The sequence below is a fragment of the Grus americana genome, chromosome Z, assembly GCF_028858705.1.
Source record: "Grus americana isolate bGruAme1 chromosome Z, bGruAme1.mat, whole genome shotgun sequence".
NCBI lineage: Eukaryota > Metazoa > Chordata > Aves > Gruiformes > Gruidae > Grus > Grus americana.
In genome coordinates this window covers 44,587,145-44,613,636 of record NC_072891.1, presented here as the reverse complement: position 1 = coordinate 44,613,636, position 26,492 = coordinate 44,587,145, and the positions used below count along the sequence as shown (strand labels likewise).

Below are 26,492 nucleotides of genomic sequence, written 5' to 3'. Positions count from 1 at the left end.
TTTTGAAGAGCTAAAGCTGTATGCACCCACTTTAAAGCATGAGCGACATCTGTATATGATTGAAAATTCAGGTGGGAATTGATATCTGGATCAATGTGAGGTATTTTTGGCTAATTATGATCATCTCCTCAAATCTTGGTCAGCTGAATAGGCTGCAGTCTGTCCTACATAGTTAGGAGTCCTATCATTGGGCTCTTGCTATTGAAATTGTAGAGATTTTTGCTTACAGTATGCTATTATCAGTTCTTCTTCTAGGACAGAGTGGTATAGTCCAAGATTATGGCTTTGGGTGCGATCTAGGTGAGGAATAGAAGATGGAGGAAGGAAATTGTGACAGCGGTATCAGGGACTGTTTGTGTGGTTACAAGGAGGATTTGACAGACGTAGGGAAGGGGGAGAAGTAGACAGTAAGTAGTGCAGCAACTGTGCAATGTGGAATATTAAACATAGAGACTTTCCTCTGTTTTGGCCTGAATACAGTTGGCACAGATTTATTTCTGAAACAATTGCCTGGGCAGTTTAAATATCAGCTGCGTAAGGGTTGTACTTCTCACAGTTTGAGGCTACAGAGGAAAACAGTGTGTCCAGTTCATGGTGATGCTGTCAGGTATAGCTACTTCAGTCTTTGAGAATTCAACATTTTCATTACTTTTATTTGCCTTCTTTTCCTTGCACTTAGAAAAAGGCTGTGCTGTCATTCCATACCTCTACACCAGCAGCCTGCAAGCATCTTTGGAAATGTGGGGTGGAGAACCAGGCTTTTTACAAGTATGTAAACCTGAAGTCATTATCTATACTAAATGTAAAAAAATGTGCATGTTAATATAAGATTGCTTAATATGAAATGTTCCATTTCATTAATGGAATTCAAAATGCAAACAGAAAATATGCAAGTTAATAGGGAATATTATTTCATTTCAAGCCAGTATTGTAAATTTTTTAAAATCTGAATGAGGCACGAGGGTTTTGGCAGTGAATAACAACCCTTTTTGCAGCACACGGTTTTTGCTGCTCTGTAGTGTGATGTTGGATGGACACAATACTGCACTTGTGTCTGGGAACGTAGTTGTTAATCTTAGCCCTGCTGTTGAATACCTTGAGAATAGGGGAAACAATCTGTTATGCCTGACTCTGTGGGCTCTTCTGCTGGTGGGTAATGTTCTCCTGCTTGAAATCCACGGTTTAGTAACAGTTGATTGAGGGGAAAAAAAAAAAAAATCTCTGCAATGATTTTAAAAAGAAAAGAAAATGTTCTTTGATACATTTTGAAAGATGCCAGCCATCTCATTTAGAAAAAAAAAAAAAAGCCTGTAAATTGGCAAGAAAAAAGAAGTATCTTCCTCCCTATTCCCTAAAAGAGAAGCTGAGAATAATTCCTCATTAAAAAGCTATTATGCATTCTTTCTGCCCTTCATTGACTTTGTTAGATCTGTTTATTGACACTTCCCTTTGGGCATGTAGCTTTTATTCTTGCTACATAGTCTCTCCTTACAGCATCTTGCATATTTTATAAAAATTATTGTTTCTGTGTTGGAGCACAGCAACACCAGGGGGCTGCTGTAAGGGTAAATAATAACTAGGTAGGAAGAATGTATCTTCTAACATAGATGTTAATGACCTGCTTTATTTTGGAGAATATTCCATCTTTCATTTCAACACTGATACAATTATATATCAATATTATCTATTCAATTGATATATTCAATGATGAAAGAGGAAATATGAGCTAGCACAATACAACTGTTAATTCTCTGTGTTAACATCTACTGTGTTTGAGATTGAATTAATAAAACTATTATCAGGAAGTGTTTTCCATTGGAAGTACATGTCAGTAGGAAATTAGAGCATGGTATTTGAGCAGTTTTATTTTATGTTACTGGAAATAAATATAGGGAATAAGAAACAACTCCATCCAAAGGAGAGAAATTAGCGCTTGAAGTCCTCTGTGTCCTCTACATCCTCCTTGCCCCAAGCAGCACAGGGAGATGGGGAATAGGGCTTGCAGTCAGTACATAGCAGTTTCTCTCCGCTGCTCCTTCCTCCTCACACTTCTCCCCTGCTCCAGTGTCCTTTATGAACTGCTCCAGCATGGGTCCTTCCCATGGGCTGCAGTCCTTCAGGATGAATCTGCTACGGCATGGGTTCCTCTCCATGGGCCACAACACCTGCCAGGAGCTGGCTCCTGTGTGGCCTTTCCACAGGCTTCAGCTTCCCTCAGAGCATGTCCACCTGCAGTGTCTTCCATGGGCTGCAGTGTGGATATCTGGTCTGGCATGGTATTCCGTGGGCTGCAGGGGGACAGCCTGCCTCACCATGGTCTTCACCACGGGCTGCAGGGGGATCTCTGCTCTGGTGCCTGGAGCACCTCCTCCCCTCCTTCTGCACTGACCTGGGTGTCTGCAGGGATTTTTATCTCATGTTTTTTTTTCTATTTTCCAAATATCTTCAGGGCACTAGTGTGGGGTTATTTCTTTAGCATGACTGCTTAAATTATGCTTGCCTGTTTAAATTTTGGTTGTTTTTAAAAGAGGAGTGCTTTAGTAAAATGAAGATCAGTGGTAATACTCAATGGAGAGAAACCTGGCTGATAGATGGGAAAATAGTAATGGTTAATACGCTGAGTACAGAAGAATAACAACAATCCTCTAAACATGAAACTGAAGCCAAAACAATCTGTAAATAAAGGCTTAGGATAGTAGTTTTGAAACAGCAGAAGTTTTCGTACATTTCAGAGAAACTGAGCTGCACAGTGTGGACTGTTAGTTACTTAACAGCATTAGATAAATCCTGTCTGTTTATGTTCTGTATAATACCAACAAGGTATTCTACTAAGCTCAGAACAGACATAGCCAAGTTGTGTAAGTAATTAATGATAATAAGACTTTGCCTCAACTGAATTTGGTCCTCTCCTCTGCTTAGAAGAGCTTGAGACTTGGAATTTAAGATAAAGTCATGAACGCTTGGCATGTCTTGAAAAACAGAGCTTTAGTCTTGTCTCAATCCAGGCTCAGGGGGGGCTGTTGTGATTATTTTCAAGTATAGATATAAATCATAGAAGATTGTCTGCTCGGGTCTGGGAATAAGAGACTCGATATGAAATCAATTTGCCATTTTGAAGGCAGAGAACATCAAGGACATGGCATGTCCAAGGTACTCTTCCATGATCTTTGTGATAAAAGACTGTGATAAAAGGTTGCTGTGTGCCTCATGATTAGATAGAAGCAGTAGGATATGATGTAGGCTACTAAGCAGCTGACTGTATAGAGACATTGGAAATACATCTACTTTTGGAGACAAGTGTTATCATTTCTTTATTATTTCTTTGTTTTAGCAGTGCGAAAGTGGAACTAGCCGTATCTTCCCACAAACAAGGTAGTGTTAGGGCAAACTTGTCCTAGGGGCTTTTGGTGTACCACAGTCTTTCCTTTATCCTGTGCATCTCTCTGGAGATGCAGCAATTGTCTGCATTTAATTTTCTTGCTTTCCTATCCAGGTAATCAGTGCTGTCTGAATTGTTCTATGTGTGCTTTATATTCTAAGTTGTATAAAGGCCTTAAAAAAAAGTTGGAAAGCCCAATTATTTAATATTACTTTGTGATATAAAAACAATAAAGCTTGTAGTTTGCCTCGTTCATTTTTACTTATCAGGTTCCTTCTGTGCTGAAAATGTCACAGCCTCTGTTCTTTTTCTTCAAGGTATGCAAAATCCAGTCAGATCAAGACCATGTCCAGCAGCAAGATATTTTTTAAAGGCAGCAGATTTCGATATAGGTGGGTCTTTTCTGTTTCTTTTTCATGGTAAACCATTTCAGAAAGTAAGAGAAAACGTCAGTAATTACTCATGGCAAATTGAGGGCTTTTCCCTCTTGAGGACCTGTTCACACCTAATTCAGGTCAAGATCTGAAAGATTTTCTGTTGTCTCTTTAGTGTCGCTTATAAAATAAACTGGAGGCTTCATGCAGACTTCTGTCAAAGAGCAGTCTCACCAGAACAGGACTCTACTTTTGGTGCAATTTCTGTAAAAACAAGGATGTGTAGAGATTGTATGCCCCCTATTACTGGGTAGCTCTGGACCACGGGTGCATTAGTGGGACAGTCCAGTCCCACTCCTACTGTTCTACTACAAAAGGTTGCTTTTTCTTCAGTAGCTTTGCAGACAAGTGGTCAGCAGAATTTTTAATCTGGGACATTATATATTGACTACATAGAAAAATCTTTTTCCTTTTTTCTTTTCTTCTTTTGAATGTAACTTAATTGTTCATGTATATATAGTGCGTAGCATGTAATGAGCTTGAATATTTATTTCATGTTTTAATGCAGTGGAAAAGTAGCCAAAGAGGTTGTGGAGGCAAGTTCTAAAATCCAGAGGGAACCTCCTGAAGTTCACAGGTATGTCTTGACATTCAATATTAAAGTTTTAAGGGCTATGGAAGATTATTGCTCTCTACAGAGAAATTCTTTTTCCTCTACTGTGATATGTAATGGCTGTCATTCCAAGCTTCCACAATGAGGCACGCAAGCCTTGGGAAATAGGTGTTGCCAGTGTTGCAAAATTCTGACAAAAGTGTATAGTCGCCTACACAAGGGAACTTAATCTATTCTGCTTCGAAGCCGGGTTTAATCAATCAGTCAGATAAGTAGCTTATATTATTTTTTGTGTTATGACGTAGACTGTTATTACATGATCCTGACAGAAAAATACATTCTCATTTCATTTCTAGTTCTTGCCAGTTTTGGAAGATTCCGTTTTGTTTATGTATATGGGTATATTTAAAAGTATATTTGATAGTTTTTCCATAATACAGTCAGATTAAAAATTAAGAAGTTAATTCAGTAAAGAGAAAAAAGATCAGATGTTAATCTTTTTTTCAAAGAAAAAAGATTTGACTTGTTAGAAATAAGCAGCTAGACTTTGCAGGCAAACTAATGGTTTCTGGTCGTTATGACTCATTGTAGTAACAGTGAAAATTGATAAGAACCTAATTAAAGTCCTTCAGAAGAGAAGAAAAAGGCCAGCAGGAAAAAGCTGTTTAAAAACTTTTTTAAAAGGTTACTTAATTTTCTGAACATTCTACAGCCATATCCTTATTTTTATTGTAATTTTTTTCAGGGGTAGAGGGTGTGATTTGGGTTTATTTTTAATTCAATATGGCTATTCCATCTATATCTGAGAAAAAAGTGGATTGTCTTTACTAAACAGTAGGAATATATTTGCAGCAAATATTTATAAATATGTTGTACAGCCCTACTTTGTAATTAATAGTAAGGCCATGCAAGGATGCTTTTGAACATTCTTTTGCAGATTACATTTAAAATTGGGGTAAGTGACAATCTAGAATGTATTAACTGAGAACACAGAAGGCAGAATATAGGTCCATCATTGAGGCAGGGTAGAATACTTGGGCACGCAAATGCATTTTAAATGAAAATAGTTACTCACATAAGGAAATAGTTTATTGCCTACTTTCGATAGGGTTTCTTTTTTCCATAGGATAACAAAAGATTTTCACTTTTTTTTTTCTTGTATTTTACTTTTCTTTCAGTATTTGAAGTATTTTAAACATGTTTAAAACTTTTAGTGTATATGAAGAAACAGATCAGAGGACAAACAAGTTTATACAGCAATGCCATGTGGCTTTAACACCCATAAATAGTAATGTATATTTTTTACGATTAACCTTCCTAAAATGCTTGCATTTACAATATTATGGTAGCTCCAACTTCAGTTTCTTAGAAAGACTAAGAAAAAGTCCAATGATTTCAAGTGTTTTTATAGTGCAGGTTTTGAAATGGGAGACAGACTTAGATAGCTTGTCCTTCTAATAGCACAAGTAGGCAAAAAGCATAGAAAATTTTTTATCTCCAATAAAAGCAGGCTTTAGAAACAAGTTACTCTGTGAAAGAGGATTTGAGGATGGGAAATGGTAGTTTTTCAGATGCAAAACATTTGGAGGAAATTATACAATTGAACGTAAACATACATTTATTTATTTTATATCTTTACATATATAAATAAAGTTTCCTCTCCCTGCACCCCCTCTCTCAAAGTCAGTTCAGTGGTACCATGGCTGCATTCAGAAAGAAACATGCAGTTGTGAGGAGGTTACTGTTCCGTATATTTGTGTTTGGATATTATAAAGCACTACAGACTGAAAATCTGTTGGAGTGTGTAGTCATCCAGCATTACTGCGGTGGCAAGTTCTTCTGACAAATACACACTGAAATATTTAATATCGTGAATAACTTAATATCCTTGAGGGCATGCCTGAAGGAGGAATCTTTGTAAATAAGTATGGAGTAGGAGCCTTATGGGTGCTCCCAGGCACAACTCCTATTTTGGGAGTTGCTTGATAGCTCTTTATAACAAGCACAGAGATCCAGGGGATGCATAACAAGCCCGTGGAGGTACCGTTGCGTTGGAGTGATCGTAATTACAGTAATCTGAGTGAAAAACTTCTTTGGATGGTGAAAATTTAAACTAAATAGTTATTAGAGACTGCTCACAGAATGCAAATGAGGACATAAGTAGCTTTGGGCATATGTTAATGAGCAAGGAATCATGGCAATTGAGCAAGAAAGCTTGTTTATCCCCACAGAATATTTAATGACACATAATGTGCCTTAGAGTAGGACATCTGTGTCCCGAGTTTACCTAAACCCTCAGCAACACACAGTCCCTTCTTTTCACTGCAATAGGTGCTTTGTTCAGTTTGTTTATCTATGTGGAATTGTAAGTTGAGTGTTTGTGCAAACTTGAAATGCATTTTGTGAAACTTCAGCACTGTACGTATGTACCATTTGAAGTCAAGTAGAATCCTCTTCTCTTTCATCTTTGCTTTTGTCAAAAGTAAGTATTTTATAATGTAATGGTTCAGATTTATTGCAGGACTCTTGCTTCAGGCCTGTATCATGTAAGTCCTAGATAACTTATTCTAAATAGCCATTTTATATTCTCAGAAATATGTTTTTAGGTTAATGAGCCTCATGACTGAAGCAAATCTACAGCATTCCTCAAACTTTCCTGAGAAAGTTCAACACCTGCTACCAGGAAAGCCTGTTAGAGCCAAGTAAGACAAGAAAGCCAGCCTGAGCACCTGGAGGCATGGTGTAGAGACATGGTGTATGTCTGGGGTGCGTGAGAATGAGAGCAATGTGTATCTGTTAACTGAAGGGATACTGTTGTTCCTGCTTTAGTCTTTAGTCTGCAGTGCTCAAACCATAACAAATACTTTACCCAATCCCAGAAGCAATGGGACAACATCAGGAAGATGATTTGTATCCTCTCTACCTTCCTCTTCCTTGAAGCCAAATACTGATGTGTGCTGTGCAGCGTGGAGAGGAGCAACACACTGAAATCCTGCATGAGATGAAAAGGAGTCAGGCTGTGTAAAGGGAAGTAAACCAGCACAAAACCTTCTCTTACACTTCAGATGTTGAAAGGTTTATGTGTGCTGAGGGCGCAACGTAACATGGCTGAAAGCAGCGTTCAGTGTGCAGTTTGTTATGATAGCTCAGGGCCTGGTGTAATTTATGCAAAACCATTCTGAGATGAGACGTATTGGACTGCAGTAGTTTCCTTGTGAATGAATTAACCCTGTTTTCCCTGTTCTTTTAGAACCAGCATTACCCAGAGTCGCAGCTCTCCCTCCTTGAACAAGCAACTCATAATCAACATGGAACCTCTACAGCCCCTCCTTCCTTCTCCCTGTGAGGAGGAAGAGGTTTCTTTAGATGAAGGTGAGTTACCCAATTCCTGCCAAACGCTACCAATATTTATTACAAAACTTATGGAAAAAGGTGTGTTACTGACTCAGGAATATGGAAAAAATCTAGTAATTCCCCTTAGGAGTACACTATTAACCCTCTGCATGTCATACTGAGAAATGATCACTAGCTCAAGGAACTCTGCACAAGCCTCATGCGAGATACATTGTGAAGAAAGTTACTGCTGTTAAACTTTCTGTTTCAAAAATGTGTTTTTAGATTGTCAGGTGAAAAGAACTTAATGAGGAATAAATAATCTCAACATAGCACCACTTTACTAAATAGTAACTGCAGTTACTGAGGAGTGAAAACTGGCAGTTTACTGCTAGGTATGTTGTTTTTCTTGCTTCCCTTTGCTTTCATATTTCTTTCTTTCTGTTCTAATGTTAGGAAAAAAATCTTTGCTAATTTAATTCTGTTGACAAAAAGAAATGTTATTTGAAGGTCAGCTAGGAAAAAATCTCTGCTAATTTAATCCCATTGACAAAACGGGATGTTACTGGAATATCAGTTTGAATGCATTTCATAGAACAAGCTTTTCCATGTATATGTTTATGATATTTTAAAAAAAACATTCAACACCTATCTTTTTGAGATGCAGTCATTACCAGCCATGGTATGAAGATCTTAGCCAGCTTAAATGAGGATAACTGCATTCCTCCTAATAAAAAAGGAAGCCAAACAGACAAAACCTAACAGTGGTTCTTACGTAAGATGCAGTGAGCTAATTGTTTTGGAAATTGGCAAATACAATCTCTGCTGTTGCTTTGTTGTGGTCAATTAATGGGAAACTGAAAACAGCTGAGAAAGTATGTTCATTTTCATAGGAGTATGTCCTAATTTCATTTTATAGGAGTCACTTGAACATGCTTTGTTCATTCTTTGGCGTTTCAACACTGAATGCAGTAAGAACAGGGTGAATTAGATTGTCTGTGTACTTAGTTTATTATAATCAGTAGCAGTGGCTGCATGGCATGTATTTAATTTTAACAATTACTTGCCTACCTCTGCTGTGAAATACCTGTATCTGAGAATTCACTTTCTGACTGCCGAGTACCAACATTGTGTTCCTCCTAGGCAGTTCGCACCACTGCAGAGTAACAACAGCTTGCTGCTTGTAAGACTGCTATGCCACACTTACAACTCTAAGCAATGAAATCCATTTTTGGAAACTGCTGACTTAACATTGCTATACGCTCACCAGACAGTGCTGGTTTCAAATGTATGTATTACATAAGTTTGAAAGTCATGTTTCCTTTTAGTCAGACAGATTGTTGTTACTACTACTACGATTTAATAGAAATATTTGGTTGTGGGTTTCCTGTAGAACATGTTATGCATAGTTAAATACCACCAGCTGCTAAGTTAACGGTATTTAGCTCTTTTACAGTATTTTCCTGCAGCAAACTTGGCTATATTATCAAATTGCAGCTTGAATTGATCTCACAGCTCTCTGATGCTGGCTCTGTTCCCCACATGCACTCAGTCCACTTCTGTGGATTCCCATCTTCTCCCCTGCATCAACACTAGTCATGCCAGAGTGAACTGGGAGGAGTTAAAACAAAAATTTAAAAAACCCCAACAACCAAACCAACAACCCCCTAACTGTACAGTATCCCACTGCCTGGCTCAACCTGTAAGTGGCTCATCAGAGAGTGTTGAGCAAGGTCCTGTGCGAGAGTGAGGGCAGGAGCAGGAGAGTGGAGGCAGCTAGCCCTGGGACTGACTCACCTGCATTGGGAAGCTGCTTGTAGTGTGCTTCACATGTGAAACAGCCTCACCATCTCTCTAAAGGTCCAGGCCTGAGGTGTGGGTGGACACCCTGGGGTGCTTTCCAAAGAGCCTGCAGATGCTGTTGAGAGCATGGTGCAGACCTGCCCAGATCAGATGTTCCTGATCCACGCTCTTATTTCTGCAAGGTGCTGCCGTATGCACACGAATGTTTCAGCTGCTGATGACCGAGACGTTCACATGGTGCTGCACTGTGCTGTGTAAATGGGCCCAAGCAACTCGTTAGCAGAGCTGGCTATAATGGTGCTGTCAGCTCTGTGTACCTTGGGTGGATTCAGGAGAGTGCACAGCTTTGTCTTTTAACTGAGCAAAACCTACTTGTTCTTAGTTTTAAATTGGCTTTATATATTATGGGCAGAACATGTGGCCAAAAATATAGCGGCCTCAGTGTCTTGAATAAATACCTCTGCTTCCTGAAACTTCCGGAGAGATGAATTCTGAGCTGGCTGAGCCTGGGTGGTGTGAAACTGAACTAACAGGAACTGCCAGGTGAGAGGGAAGATTTTGTGCCAATTACTCGGTAGTTGTTAGGGTACAAAGCCATCGGAAGTGGTGATAACAGAGTCTGCAGGGGATTTTGAGCGGCTTCAGCCTGCCTTGTTGTCCTTAGGTTAATCTTCTCACATGGAGAATTGACATGATGCAGCCAAATATTGAAAACCAACTAAAGCCCAACCATTCTCCCGTATGAAATTCCCCATCTTACAAATCTGCTCTGGCTATCATGCTGAAGTGAAGCTGTCCTCCAAAAAAGCCCAAATTGTCCAGTGGTTTTGCAGACATGTAAGAAAGGGTTTGTTGACTAAACATGGTCATAAATGACCATTCTTTGTGGGAAGAAAGATACTGGATGCCCATGATACCACTATAATAGTTACTTTAGCAGTTGACACTTATGCAAGCGGATTTGAAAACAGGTAATGGCATTTTATTTTTTATTAGAATGGCAGGCAGAAATATCCAGAGTTTGTCTATTGGTGTCTCATTCTTCAAGAGGCAATTCTTCAGTCTGTGCTTAGATGCCTAATACAGCTGTCCAATTACTAATTTAAGCACCCAGATTTGAATTGATATTCTTACTTAAGTGTGCTTTTATTGCTGTTTTAAGTTATAGTTATGTGACTTACCTAGAGATTGGCCACCAGCCAATACATATTTTATCAAATTAAAAAAATACTCTCAAGTCCTTATGCTCCTTATGCCTTAGGTTTTGCAGGTCATCTCTCAGTGCTTTGTTGCTACTGCTTAAGATTCTTCAGGCTTTCACATTCCTTGTTACTGACTCTTGTCTTGCACTAATGTCCTTTCTGTCGTAGGAGGAGGAAAAAAGCATGGTAGTGTAAAGATGCAACCATAAAATTACTGCCATGCATAGAATGTTATCACATGGAATTGCATTTTACATATATGAGTGTCAGCTATGCTTAGAGGGATCATTTTTACTTTTTGAACCTAAGAGACATTCTTCAAAAGTCACCTAGCTACAAAAGTTTTAAGTGTATCCAGAAGTGTGATTGCAAAATTCATCTTTGTCACAGATGGTCAAACTAGGTCCTTCTGAATGGTCCTATTAGGTCCTTTCATGGTCCTTGCTCAATGTGCAGTTGAGCATGTTATATTTCTTTTGGTATTGCTGTAGGAGTTGTTTGGCTGCCTTCTTTCACTGTCTGATTTGGTGAGAGAGATCATTGCCTGTCCTGATCACTTGACAATCATTTTGTAGGTGGTAGGTCATTGTCTTTGGATTTCTCAGCACCAGATGCTATCAGGGCTTCACATATTTGAGTAGTCCAATCTAAAAAATAAAAAAAAGGCAAACCCACACCTCTGAGTCACAGGATATTAATGTGGTTTTGACAAGTGATGAAAACTTCTTTTAAGTCACTTGATACTTGTGTACTCAGGTTTCATACGTGAATTATTTTCCTAGTGACATTAACTTCTGCCTTTGGAGCAACCAAAGTGAAAGTAGCATGCTTCAGTCATGCTATTGATTGATCTACCTTGTACTGTATTTTAGAAAAGAGAGAGTTGATGGCACAGACTCATTCTAAATTCTTCCTGTTTAAAATCCATGTTCCTTAATTTTTTCTTTCTCGGGGAGTTACACACTTTTTAGATGTCTTCATTGATCTTTTAAGATTTTTTTTTCTTATGAAATTGTATGCGAGTGCATCTGAGTTATGTATGGAGAGTTCTTTAGCAAACTTATTTTTGTGTGTCACTCAAGTATAGGAAATATTGCATTAATGGCAATTAATTGGCATGAATGATATCTTTACTTTATAATGTGGAGTCTTTGTTGCATCTTACAAGCATGGATGGGAATGAGCATATACTGGCTACTACCAGTCTAGTTGTCTGTCTGTATGTGTGAGTTCTCATCTGTGTAAGCTTTGGTTGTAGAGCAGAGGCACATGGAGCTTTTGTGGGTACAGCTTAGGCATCAACATATGAAAAATTGGCCACTTATGAATAATAGTATGAATAAATGTTAAAAATATGCTAGTACAATATGAAATAATGTTAAGTATCTGTTCACATGTTATGTTTGTACAGCAAGAACACTATAACAGGTAATCTAGTCTACGTTTTTCCTTGGGCACAGCTCAATGTTGTTACATTTAATTTTTATTGGGAAGGAAATTACTGATTTAGTGCTTTTTCTCTGGGTGGAACCAATACACAGATTGTCAACATTCATATTTTTAAAATCATACCTGCTGTATACGAGAGACAATTTATCTTAATGCAGCAGATAGAGAGAGTCATGAAATGTCTTCTGTCAAGTAGCATCTGCTTAACAGCTTTTCCCCATGAAATTAGTAGAAGCAATACTCCCGTGAGCTGATGGTACCTCTTGTGTGTGTGTGCGTATATGATAACAAAAATTGTAATATGTAGGAGTTCATCAAATTTCTTAGTGGTGTTTCTAAATAAAATAACAGTTCTATTTTTAGATTCCTGTGGTCTGCAGAGATAATTAATTTCTTCTAATTAATTAATTATTCTATTAAACTTAGTAGAGGCCAAAGTGAGCATCCTTAGGTCAGGTTGTATGTAATGGAATTTTCTATATTTTTTTGGCAGTTTTTTGACATTGAGATCATTCTGTCATTTATGGAATAAAGTCTGGTCATCTTAAGTTTCTCCCTCTACTGCACTCTTTGTCTTGCAAGTTTCTGGGAGTCTCCCAAGAGCATTCTGACCTCAGATCTCAACATCTCTGTGTGCATCATCATGTCTCTGTTCAACAAACTAACTTCGATTTACAGTCTTCTAACCATGTAATTGAGCCCTACAAGGTCTGACAACAACTTTTTTACAAGCGAAACTTTCACTTCAAGATAGCAATACCTAATGCTAACAAAAATTAGCTCTGCCAGCTTTCCTCCATAACTTACTGACAAATTCTTAGGTTCCCAAGTTTTTACTATGTCATGTGTCTACAAAATAAAATCACTACTTCTGTTACAAACTGAACAAGGTTGCCCCCATCACCATAACAAGGTACCTCTAAAATTTGAAGACAGCTGATATACTTCCTTTTCACAAATACATTAAAATTGTTATGCTTAAATAGGAATTTCCCGTTCACTATTTTCACTGGCTGGGGGGAGGTACTAGTTTTGAAGAGTGCTTTGTTAAGTTTTAGTTTTCTGGTTTTGGGAGGAGATTGGTTTTGCTTTTGTAAACCATACTTTCTGATTTTAAGAGAAGTTACATAACCATCTGCTGTTTTCTGCTGTCTCTGTAAGGGGGCATGAATGCTAAGGGTCTCTCTGCCACAGTTCCCACCAGTCATTAGCCTTTCAGCTGTGTAATATCTGGAGCAGCAATCTAGGAAGGAGGAGACTGAGAAGAGCCGCAGAACCAGTTAGTTACTGAGAGTGGACCGGTTGCCTTGCTGGCTGTCTTCTGCACACAGAGACTCCTGGGCAGCTCTGCAGGAGAGAAGCAGGCTCCTTGTCTGGAAAATATTTGCTGAAAAACACCTTCCAACGGTTACGCAGGACGTCCAATGTCAGGTCATGCAGTCTTCTTTCTCTCAGGACACAGAGCCTTACTTAAATGTTCCTTAGTTTTGAATACATGGTTTGTGGGCAGTGACTTGAAATCTCACAGTCATTTCTCTTTTCATGAGCATGGTCACATGAACCTTAAATAAATGTTTATTCATTGACATGAATGTGCTCCTGTTGGAAATCATTCACAGCCCTGTCCAGGTGATACTTGTGTCCTCGGCTAGGCTTTCCTTTATATATTGAACACATTGGTGCTTAGACTTTGTTAAGAATTGGTGCTTTCCAGGTTTTGTAGCTGTGTACACAGTGAAGATTCAACCCTTGTTAGTGAGATTTTAATGATCGTCTTTTGGCTGCTACAACAGCTATGAGCATAAAGATGATAAAAGCAGACAGAAATGTTACTTTCGAAGTGTGGAAAAAAAAGCAGATAGAAAGCGAAGGGGCACTTGATCTTTCCTCAGACCCACATGGAAGTGCGTGCAGAGAAGGAGAGGAAGAGAGGAGTGTTTGCCCTGCAGGAGGAAGGAGTGAAAAGGAGCACTGCTGGATATTCATGCTATATAGGCCAGGCAGGGGAAAGGAGCCACTGTAGAGATGTTTTCCAGATGCTCCATTGAAGCACATGTCTTTCATGAGAGGAATCACCTGGTGTAAAACATACATTTGCAGGACTCTCTCCCCTGCCCCCTTCTTTCCCACATATTTGCATGCACATCATTGATTTTACAGTGCGGAGGGAACAAGGATGTCAGTTAATGACAACTTGGATGACACAACATGTTGTAAACATTAAAGGTAAGTATTCTGGGAAGTGAGAGACTGCCTTTGCACCCTAGTACACTCCTTCCAGTTTATCTCCTCTTTGTTTCAGTGAACCCAGTAAGAGCTCCTTTCCCACTAGGACAGCGTGATGCTGTGCACGTGGTTGCATGCCAGCTTCCAGCTGGAACAAGTTATCCGCAGCCAGCATATATGCGTCATGCCTTTTCTGGGAGCCTGCATATCTCTGCTGGATGGGGACGGGGAAGTGCCAAGCCTTCTGAAGCAACACTTCTTTCTGGTGGATGCAAATGTGTCCAATAGTTGTCCACAAGTGGGAACTGGAGCACACGTGCAAAGAGGGACATTTTTCCCAAACTTAGGAATTTTCTCTTCTTGTTTATACACAGGCAGGTCAGCTTTGGTTCTAGTCTTGAAATGAAAGCATTTTCATCTCATTGGTTTGCCTTTGACTAAGGTTTTTAAGCACAGCATAGGATTTTTCCTTTTGTATCTGCTGCAAATACTTTTCAGGCAGTGGTGGGGAACTGACATCAGTGGCCAAATTGAAGGTCTTTGGAAAAATAATGGCCACAGTGTCATTTTATTCTGTGAAAAACAGACCCTAAATGCTGGCCTTTTGTTTCACTGCGCTATGTTTTGATTCCTTGGATATTTTTATGCTTCTGTTTGTGGTTCAGCTGTTATGCTAGCAACTGCTAACTGAGCTGGATGCTGTGGAAGTTTGTATTGTATGTTATGAGGCATTTGGAAATGTTTAAAAATAACCTTTCGTTCTGTTCCCTACTGGGATATTTTTGTTGGCCATATTAGAAGCTTGTCATTTGATTCATTGAGAGTGACTTGTGTTAGTCTCTTAAAACTGAGGGAGAACTCAATAAAAGGTCAAAGCTGGTATGGATAGAGCCTTTACAAGACTTTGAGAAGAGGAATTAATAGTCAAAATGGTGAAATGTCTTGTAAAAATCCAAACCAAGAGAAGCATTCATTTGCGGATGGTTAACCACTGCAACAAGGAAGTGTGCATTCGATTACTGCGGCATGGCTCCAAGATCACAGCCAGGAGGGCTGGTAAATTTACATTTATTTTACTCAAGACTTTTTTTTTTTTTTCCTCTCCCATAGTTTGTTATGCTAATAGTAGTCTCTTGGAAAGGAACTATATTGTAAATGACAATGTTACGTTGAGTACAGCAGAGAATAAAGATGAATTACTGACAGGAACAGGGTTGCAAATGGGGAATGAATGAGGTGAAACTTAAATGACATTTGTTGTAATGGCTTACATAAATTGTGGATTTGTTAATTGCTAACAAATGAGTGACTGGAATTTTTGCCCTTGTAGTTTTCTTGGGCTGAGAGGGATAAATACTTTGAAACTGTGATAATTTCTGCCAATACTAAATAGTTCTTAAATTAGCATATAGGTTGGTAGCAGATTTTGAATGTCAGTTGAATACAGTAGTAGATACAGTTTAGCATTTTACTGCAACTGAGTGGGTTGAGTTGCCAGATCATAACTTTGTTGGTTTTATTTTTCTAGATACTGAATAATTTAATATACTGAAATATGGGGAGGGAGGGGGAGGAAGGACTCTGATTCGAACCTCTTTTTCACTACACATAACGGGAGTGCAACCCAAAGAACAGAAAGCATTCAGTAGTGCTTTGGATAGCAACCAAGACAAAGGTATTTTTTTTCTTCTTTTTTATACCAAACCCCTTTGCCAAAGATGGATTGGCCCCTCTATCAATCTATATGTCTCTGTTTCCTCAGTGAAGTAAGACATTTCAAAATTTTTTCCTTCATGCTTTCTGTGATACTGCTTACTTCTGGGATTTTTGCATATATAGGTTGACAGATTTCAGTTTACATGCACCTATATAAAACTATGCCTTTGTATTGAATCTTCATTTCAGAAATGTGTATTTACAGAAGAATTATCTGAGAATGTTCTGGCAAAGACCAGAATATTCTCACACTTTTGGCATATGAAAATCAGAAAGCAGTAAGCACAGCAGATATGGGAGAACCTGCTTCTTGCAGTGATTTATCTCTTAAGTAGCAACAGCTTCTGGCTACCTTTGCTTCATGAATTCACCGCTCAGGGGAAACTATAGTGTCTATGAGAATGCACCTAACTCCCTTGAGTCAAAAATAGGTAGCAAAATTGAAAAGAACATTAGTATTTACATGTATTTTTTTATTCTTACACCTCAGAGGTTTAATGCTGGCTCCAAATAGATACAAGCCATCTTGTTAGTTTAATGTGACAGCAGTCTAGTACGAGATTTGTGCATTGGGGCTACATTGATTCTTAAGACGCTTGATTTTGCAGTCCTATTTATAGGATGCTATTCCTTTTGATGTACACATGCATAAAACCTGTATATCAGCATATGAAACTGGAGTCAGCTTGTGCAAAACTCATGGCAGTGGGCATAACTCCTTGGGAGAACCCCGCTTCAGAACAAGGCGCTGACTTGCACCTGGAGGGCTCACCCAAGCTGAGTGGGGATGCTGAAACGTCCCACTTGTCCTCTTCTCGGGTGCTAAGCTTTCACATCAGTGCCCAGCTCTTTTCAGCCTTGCTCTCTCTGGCCCGGCGCTAGACACTGAGTCACTGCAGTCCCTTCACCAGCTCTTCCCATTGCTCTGAGCTGCTGACAGACGGATCTTGCCCCCTCATTCCTACTCCCCTGATACACAGCTCTCTCTCCCTGCTACTCCCCTCAGCCTTTTGGGTGCTTAATTCTGGTTCTGGAAGGGGATCAGCAATGCTGGGGTGGGCCCCTTCCAGGCCAGAGGGAGGGTAGGGACAGGCTCCCCAGAACACCCGCTGTGCTGCACGCTCTGTTTCACTTCTGCCTCTGTGCTTCGGGTGCCCTTTGCGGGATGTGAAAAGCAGAGTGTCGGTCTCTGGTCGCTGCACCAGGTGTGTGACATTAGTTGAACACCGTGACACACAATGCAGTTGGGAGGTCAGCTGTAACCCTGCAGTCACAGTGCTTGCAACTGATGTCAGTTGGCAACTGTGACAGGGCTTTGCTCCCTCCTAGAAGTTCCTGTAAGACTAAAAAAAAAAAAAAAATGGGAACGGCCATCAGGAAAGCCAGGTCACTGCCTAAAAAGGAGTTACTATAAGCTGTCATTGATTTACTCTCCTTGCAGAGCTAGAACAGGTGTCTTCTATGGGCATGGGATGTGGGTAGGGTAGGGATCTATGGTCTCCTGCTTCTGGGGGCTGGACATCTGGCTGTGATGCAGATCTTGCTTTGATATAGACCTTGTTTAGGGAACTATTTGAGGTTAGTGCAATTATAGATTCTGTTTCCCTTTCCTACATTTTCTTTGTGACATCCATGCACTTTCCTCATGTGAGAAAGTCACCCTCTCCTTCCCTCTAAAAGGTCATTCTATTCATAGTACAGATAAATTTTGTCCACATTGAAAATAAGCAAAGAAATACACACTATTTCTAGAGGAAATAGCAAAAGAGGTAGGGAGGAACTGTCCTAATTGCAGCCTGGCTGGCCTTACTTGTTTACACATCTATATAAAATATTCCCAGCACTGCTCTTTCTGGACCATATCTAATTTTTCAGTTCTGTGTTTAAAAGCAGGAAATCTTCACACTTATTCATTTGTCTGCTATACAAAGTCTTTACCGATGCGTAATTGTGTTTGCATGTCTGGTAAGTAAAGCTGTATGCAGTATATCTGGCCACCAAAGTGTGGACTGAATTTTTTAATAAGCAGAGGGTACATTTTTCTGGGGTGCTGTGTTTCCAGCAACTGCAGCTTCTTAAGAATGGTGGAACTGGGGCTGCCCTTCATCCTGCTAATCCTCAGCTGCTGGTTTTGGCCCCTTTAGAAACACTAGCAGCTGACAGCGTTTATGTCAGACCTCTTGCACGTTCATATTCACAGTAGATGACCACTGTAAACTTGTGTTTTAATCCACTGTTCGTGTTCCTATCTGCTGTCGCAAGTTAGGAGTTTGGAGCAATCCCAGTATTTGGTGGAAGGGAAGCACTGATTTTTGGCTGGCGTAATGAGATCTCTCTGGCTCTGTAAAATTTGTTATTTGTTATTTATTTACACTTACATCTGACTGATGTAAAATGCAGTTACTTTGCTTTAGTATGTTTTAACAACACATAAACCAGTTGAAAATTCTTATTATCTGCTCAAACTAAATAGTGGACTGTAAAGTTGATGTATGCTTTGGAACCGCAACACATTCCAATTTTAATACAACCCCTTCAGAAAACACTGATCTGAAAAGGTTCCTCTGCTGCCTTCTATCTACAGGTTAATCACAAAGTCTGAAGTTTGCCAGTTATTTGAGAAAAATAGATTTTTAATGAAAGTTAATATGATCTTTCTTGTTTATGTTCACTATGTATGTTATGCATGCCGGAATTTACTCTGGGGAAGGAGAGAAGGCTCAAGAATCATAAACTGGGGTGACCTTTCTTTGCAGTAGCTGCAGCTGTCCTCTCTGTGATGAGAAACATGATAAAGATATAGGACTGACCTTGCATCTAAGCAGGTATAGGGATGCCTATGGCCAGGATTCTCAAATTTGGGAGGTTAAAATTAGATCCTTTAATCCATATTGAGGTGCCTAAGTATGTGGCTCAACTTACCTTTTACTCCTATTAAAAGAAAATGAAAAGTACATTTGAAAATCAAATTGTAGTACTTGTGTATCTAGATGTGTGTAGATGCTTAACATTGGTCTCCAGAGTTTAAAAATTTTGGCTTTTATATTTTAAGCTATCATGAGTGTGCTCTCAAGTGACTCAGAGTATGGTTTGATGATCCAGCGTTACCTGCTGTTACTGTATGCTTAGGAGAAAGATCCCCCCAAATCTGTTCTCACCTGTTAGTTTTCATATACCATTGTGTCTAGTTTCAGTCAGTTTGTCTTCTCCTCTTGATGACTGTGGCAAGTATATTTGTTAACGCAAAGGCTGGTGTAGACAGTAAGTTCCATCACAAAACAGGTTTCATGCTGAAATGTGATGAATTTCTAAAATGGCTGTGGTAGGAGAGGACAGAGTAGTTGAGGCAAGGAATTATTAGCTGGGCAGTCAAATTAAGCTAATGAAGAGACATCTGCATTTTCTTTGTTGAGGATGAGGTTTCATTTCAGCTATGCAGATCTGCTGGCCAGGTGCTGATGAAGGGAGCACTCCTGCTTTCTCTTCATCCCTGGTAATGTGCTGTGCTCATGAGAACATCCGACAAGCCAGTTCAGGAAGAAAAAGAATCAGAGAACTAACCCAGGAAGAAAAACAGTTATTTTCCTAAGTTAGCTTTACAACCTGGCTTGCTCAGGGATGAAATAAGAGGAAGCAGAAATTGTCTTTTTGGTTGATTTAACCAGAATGTGAAACCTCACCTGGAGGCATGGCCAGTGTATCACCTAGAGAGCAGGAAAGGATAACAAGTTACGGGGGAGAGATCTGTCTGGGCCATTTTGAAGACTTCAAAGGGGAAATTAATTTTAATAGCTAACATGCTCTGCTGAAGGTGAGGATGCTTCCTGAGGATGGTGTTCTGTAATGAAGAGGTTTTCTGTAATGAATATAACATGACGCATAAAAGGATGCACTAAGAAGGGGATCCAGGAAGTTGTCTTGTCAGGTAAGGAGCAAGTTAGCTTGTTGAAGGAGTGATTTAATGTAAATAGGTTTAAAGTGCAGGTTTTCTGTCATTTCTTATATCATTAGAAATATTTGTAAAATTTTGTGTATTTTACGTTGCAGTTATTGACATTTCATCCCCACTGGTATTAAGTTCTGTATAATTTTAAAGTTACCAGATACTAACAAGCCATCACTGACCAAACTTTTGGGAAGTCTATAAACTGGCGTAACTTAGCAAGTACCTTACTTACCCTTTTGATTATCTGGAGAACATGCTAACAGAGCTGCAAGGTCGCATGGAGGGTTTTGTGGTATATGCCAGTCACCCTGGCATACAGCAGGGTACTATGGCAGATATTTCTGAGGAAGTGTTGTAACAAGCTTTAAGATTCCTAGTGCAGCAGCACCTCTGCTTGTTTAATTTAATTTACAAAGTTTCAACATGTTAACTTTGTATTGCCAGATTTTTCTGCAAATACTGAGTATTTCAGGCTCTGGCAGAAATATGATCATGTGCCTGTGTCTGGTTCAGGGCAGGTCTATTGCTGAATGACCCGGTAGTGCACAAATCTGGTATCAGGTATGAAACTGAGATTTTTGTGGGTATGTCCTGTCCTGAGCATGGTAGTCATGGCAGATATAAAGGGCGGGGGGGGGGGGAGAAAAATAAATTGAAAATAGAGATTGTCAGACCTTGTCATTCAAGAAATGCAAAATTTGTAACACTGAGAAAGTCTAGGGTAAGGCAAGTATTACCAACTTTGCTGAAGTGTAGTTATGCCTACTGCTAGTTTTATGATCAGTACCCAATTGCATAAGAATATTCTTTTGCTATCTAGTCAAATAGAGGAAAAGTAGGTTTCAGAAACAAAGTTAATAATTTCAGTACAGTGAATGGTATCTACAGTTCTTAGGACTAATACTGTAAAAAAGAAAATAATCAGTGACATTTTAAAGAAACAATGTGAAAAGTCTTCTGATCTCAAAGTGAGAGTCTTTATAGAATGTTGGTCAATTATAATTGATTTACTATTTAAAATTGTAGCTTTGAATTGTGATCCAGAACACATCTAAGCTGTGTATCTTCCTACGTTGTAGATGTCTTTCTAATTGGGATTTTTGCTTTCCAATTTTTGTCCTGTATCATATGTTTACAGAGCAGTGATGCATCTCTTCCTTATAGCATGGTTCAGGTCATGTTTTACTTCCATCATCTCGAAATGACCACAATGGGCCTTTTGTTTAGTTTTTTATATGTTTGCCATTCTTTAATAGAAAACTTTAGCAGAGCTTGCTAAGACCCTTTTTACTTCACACTGAAAACCATTATATGTCTAGTGTAGTTAGCACTGGAGATATACTGCTTTTCTGAGTTCTTGTTTTTCTGTAATAATACATTTTCTGTTATACCACATTGTTTTAAAGTCTCTCAACCTTAATCTTTGCTGCACTAAAACTGGAATGAATCTTTGATGATGTCAGTTCGCTATCTTTTACAGAGATCTTTTGCTGAAATCAAAGAATTGCGCTAATCTGAATTATAAATAGTATTTTGACATTAATTTCCTGAGTTACTTGTTGGACAAGTCATGTAACCTTGTATTGGTTTTAACTGCTATATCCTTTTCCTATATGTTGCATTTGGATTAGTCATTAGTAAAGAATGGGGAGGTGCTTAACATCACACAACGAGATGTACTAAGTGTTATTATATATTAGTACTACACATGATACTGTGTATGGTCTGTTCCTTTTGCACACAGATGACATCTGATGATGATAATGAGTGTTGGACGTGGGACAAATTTAAAACTGTTTTCCCATCACTTAGAGTTCTGTGCCCAACTCTCCTCCCTTCTCCTCCTGCAACTCACAACTAACAGCAGTCACTGAAGTGTTGATGTAGCTCCAAAACAGCTAGACTTTTTTGCAGATTTATTGCTGTTAGGGTTAGACTGGAAAAAAGGTTAGTAAGTTTTGAGAGGAGAGAGCTTGGGCAGAGAGTGGGATAATAAGGAAGAAGCATACCCATAAGGCTAAGAAAGACTCCTTTGTAAGGGAGAGAGTGAAATTTAAAGGAGAAGGAGAAAGGAGACTGTGAGTATGAAGAGTAGAAAGATGACTGGAAGAAAAATGGGACATGAAGAGAGGGAGCTTTTTAAAGAGGTGAGGCATTTTCACTCCATTTCAATAATATCTAATCCTCATACTGTGTGTCAGCTTTTCTGTCCTTTTATCCTCTCTGCTGTTAATACAAATGTATCACGGTAATCTATTGTCTCCTTTTAATATAATGCACTATTAAAAATTCCCAACCTCAGCCTTTATCTTATCACTTTCTCCTCATTCATCTCAAAGAAACAAAGGTGGGTGGTTGTTGTTGTTATTATTATAATACACCAAATAGCACCAATTCACATATGTACTAGGTATTCATTTATATCAGAAGTCTGACTGCCAGTAGAAATGAGGTGTTCTGTTTTATGTTTTGTATTATACCATTATTAGTGGTAGCTGCATCAGGCAAAGTTAAACAGATCTGGCTTACTGCAGTGCTGTAAAAGATGTTGCCCACCTTTCAAAAAGATTTTCCAGTTTTTTCTAATTGTGTATAGTCTAGTTTCAATATGCAAAATGATTGCAGAAATTTCTTTCCAATCTCTGTTAGATACTATTGGAAGGCTGAATTTTGCCACCAGGAAGGCAGAAATTTAGGATCATTATTTTCATCTCTTTTTTTCAGGTATCCAGTTGCCAAAGGAAGATGAGATTTCAGTACCTGTCACTTCAGGCTCCCCAGTTAATGACACTGGGGAGAATACTGATCTTATCGCTGAACAGGAAGACAAGATGAAAGAGGAACCCTTAACCATCTCAGAACTGGCATACAATCCCAGTGCCAGCTTGCTGCCCACCCCTGTTGATGATGAGATTGACATGCTCTTTGATACCTGTCCAAGAGTAGAGAATGAGAAAGATGATACAGATTCATTTGAGGAACTGGAAGCAGATGAAAATGCATTTTTGATTGCAGAGGAGGAAGAAATGAAGGAAGCCTGGAGAGCGCTTAGGTGGAGCTATGATATTTTAATGGGCAACATAGAGGTAAATGCATTTGTGAAGAGTTTCTCCCGACTTCTCCTTGTAGGCCTTGGACTGTTGTTGTTTGTGTTCCCTCTTCTCCTTGTTCTCTTGGAGTCGGACCTTCAAATCTCTTTTCTTCATGAAATCCGTCAGACACCGGAGTTTCAGCAGTTTCATATTGAATATTACTGCCCTCTTAGGCAGTGGGTGGCTTGCAAAATAAACTTCATCCGTGACATGCTGGGCAGCTTTTAAATTTTAAATAAATATGATACAACTAAGGGCTATATTCAAAATTTCAGTTAGTGCCAGCTTTCCATAATGCCCCTGGGGCCATCAGTCAGTAGCTGTCTTCATATCCAGTCCATTACAGACTCTTCAGGTTCTTAAGTTCCCTTTACATACTTAAATTGCCCCTTTAGTTACAGGCTTATACAGTCATCTTTCAGTAACCAAAAAGAAGCTTTATTTTAGTTGCATTTCAGGCTTCCTGCTCATCTATTATGTCATATAAAGTGGAGTCACAATAAGTTTCATTGTCCTTAACTTTTCAATCCATGACACTAAATCCAATGAAACTGAAAGAAAAACGTTTTTGAATATACTCCTTAGTGCAGCAATCTCTTCTAACCAATGCCTATACGAGCAATGTTTATGCTGGGTTTTTGTTTTTGTTTTGTTTTTCTGTTTGTTTGTTTTTTTACATTTTTATGTGTTTAAAATATTTTGGTAAATTTTTAGCAAAAGACAACTTCTGGTATTATTTAAATGTACAAATTGGTAAGACTAATGCACAAGGGCATGTAGGGTGTTTTTAGTGTTTCAGCAATGATTTTTTTCTTTTTTTAAATTACTGGCTGGAGAATGAATGAGTCTAATATAGCTGTATACAAAGGGACTGTGGTTGGGGAAATATATAGAAAGTTCACTCAAGTTCAGTTGGGGCTGCCTGGGGGAGGTGAACAGACACCAAGTATGCAGAAGAATTTCTGAGAGGTACATTTGTAATGCTTGGGGAAGTGAGCAGAACTGAAAGTAATGATCCTTCCTCTTACCTGTCAGGTTGTCTTACACTTTATCAGTGCTGTAGAAAGTCTTTACAAGATAGTCCAAGTACGTTTTGGAAGAAAGTGAGTCTTCAGTCTAAATGTAGATTATTGTACATAACATGGAAGAAGATAATAGTAAGTAGCAAAAAAAAAAAAAAAAAAAAAAAAAGAAAAAACAGGAAAAAAAAGGCAAAACCCTAGCTAAATCAGTAGGTGAGTGACCTACTTTTAAAAATGATAGAGAAGAAAAATATATTCCTTTTTAAAAGCAAAGCATTAGGCTGTACAGTTCTACTGACTCACAGTTAAAGGCTTAAACACTTTAAGAGATGCATCTTCATCCTTGATGCCCGTTATTACTAATCTCTAAGACAACATATTTTCTGTGCATACTAATATGCTTCCTTTCACATATAGCAGCATACTTACCCTCTTTCCCTATTATGATGAGCCCAGTTACATGATCTAATTCTGTTTCATGTAACATGGATTTGTATATCTGAAGGTATTCCAATATAGCTTAGAGAATATATATAAGTAAAATCTTGTCAAGGCTGAGAACATTTGAAGGCCCTCAAATGTACCATAGAGGTTGTATTTAAGAAAGTTTTTATTCTTTTCTCCCGTCCTGATCTCAGTGCAGGCGTATTTTGTATTTAAACTATGGAACTCTGGTTCTGGCCTCAAAGTCTTTCTCCTGCTTAGAGATTTATGAATTGGAGACATACTTTATTAGATGTGCATTTAACACATTGTAACCACATCTCTAATTCTAATTGAATAAATTCCTTAGTTTCATATCAGAGAATTGGTTTTGCTTGGTTTTCTCATGTAAGCCTTTGCAAATGTCTAGTTTGAAAACGGCAATTTCCTTAGAGGATTTCTCCTTCCCTTTTAATCTTTTCTAGTTTTTAAAGGACAAAACAGGGCTTAGGAGTTCCTTTTTCAGTTGAAAACTTTTGGATTGCTATTCATTTCCCAGCCAACAAAGGCTAAATTAAACAACTACCTTTTATCTCATCTTTGTCCTTGCCAATCTGTTCCCCAGAAGAATCATGATTGATTAGTTACTTGATGTGTATTTCTTCTTGTGCTACTTGCAGCTAAATGATCCTTTCCCATGAGGTAATAATCATTCAGCCTAATAGAAATGGAGAGTGAACTAAAGTAGACATTTAGCCTTAACGGGAAATTATTCACTTGCATTGTATCTAAACAAAGGTGTTTGGAGTGGTGGAGGTTGTGAGAGCTGGCATCCTGCTGGACTATGGAGACATGGTTCCATACTGGCTCCCATAAAAGTCTAATAATTATTTTAAAAAAAAAAAAAAAGTTAGATCCTATGCTCTAAAGTATAGTCTTGTCCCTGTAAATTGCAGCACTCCAGAATTAGGATTATTGTTATGCTTGTTCTAAATCTATGAGAAAAACAGCTGAGTTGCATGAGAACATATTCTCAGAAAATGTGCAGTGCAGTGAGGTTTTATGTAGGGTTAAATGCAAGTGTGTGTGTGCACGTGTGCCTGCCTTTACTAACTGTGTGCATACATCCAGGCCTGGTCTTTCAAAATTCTTCCCTTCCTTTCTGATATTCTCTGGTCTACCAAAATAATTTAACTGAAAGTCATGAGAGCCCTATAACTTGAAGGCCAGGACCACGTACTACACACAGAAGGATATGGTTGGGCATGTTCAGAGAGAGTAGCAGTCTAAGATTTTATTGGTGAGGATGACAGACTTGGATTATGGAGCATCTATAGGAACAGTATTGTGTATTTGTCTGTGCTTGGATTATATTGTATAATGTTATGTACTTGAAATCTATTTTGTGGTTTGTCTAACATTTATAAACACAACTCTGGGAAGAATTAAAAATGGTTTTATTTCATGGAGACTAAGGGGAAAATATACCTGTAACTCGAGCCTTATCTTTGTACAGTGAATTTCACATTTCTATATGTCAACATCCTGATTGTTTTGTATGTTGATATGATGGCAGAAATCCCTAATAAAAATACACTGGAGACAAGCTTTCTGTAGTTATGACAGTTCTTATGGTGAAAGAAGTTTTGTAAATAATAGTTTTTTTGATAATTAGTTGGTACACGATATAGCACAGATTTCTTAGGACTCTTCAGAATTTTTTTATATGCTTTTTTTATTCATCAGCTGGAGAAACACTAAGAAAATGCTTTAAAATAGGATGTCATTAACATGGTTTCAGATGCACTAACCAAGGGCCTAATGCTTTGCTCTGTTACCACGTAAGAGTTAGTCCCAGTCTTGAGTTTGCCCCAAAATAAAATTACTACACACAGAACACAAACTGAGAAGCCT

The 26,492-nt window shown here is 38.6% G+C and overlaps 1 protein-coding gene across 1 annotated transcript in view; it reads left to right on the top strand.

Moving 5' to 3' along the window:
- The window catches only part of FRMD3 (FERM domain containing 3), a 146,072-nt gene extending 119,898 nt beyond the window's left edge, over positions 1-26,174 (top strand). Inside the window, exons 10-14 of the mRNA XM_054810791.1 lie at positions 680-768; positions 3,697-3,771; positions 4,322-4,390; positions 7,617-7,738; positions 22,766-26,174. Coding sequence (XP_054666766.1) covers positions 680-768; positions 3,697-3,771; positions 4,322-4,390; positions 7,617-7,738; positions 22,766-23,361 — 951 coding nt within the window. The 3' untranslated portion in view covers positions 23,362-26,174. The remainder of the gene's footprint in view (positions 1-679; positions 769-3,696; positions 3,772-4,321; positions 4,391-7,616; positions 7,739-22,765) is intronic.
- Positions 26,175-26,492: the final 318 nt, after the last annotated feature.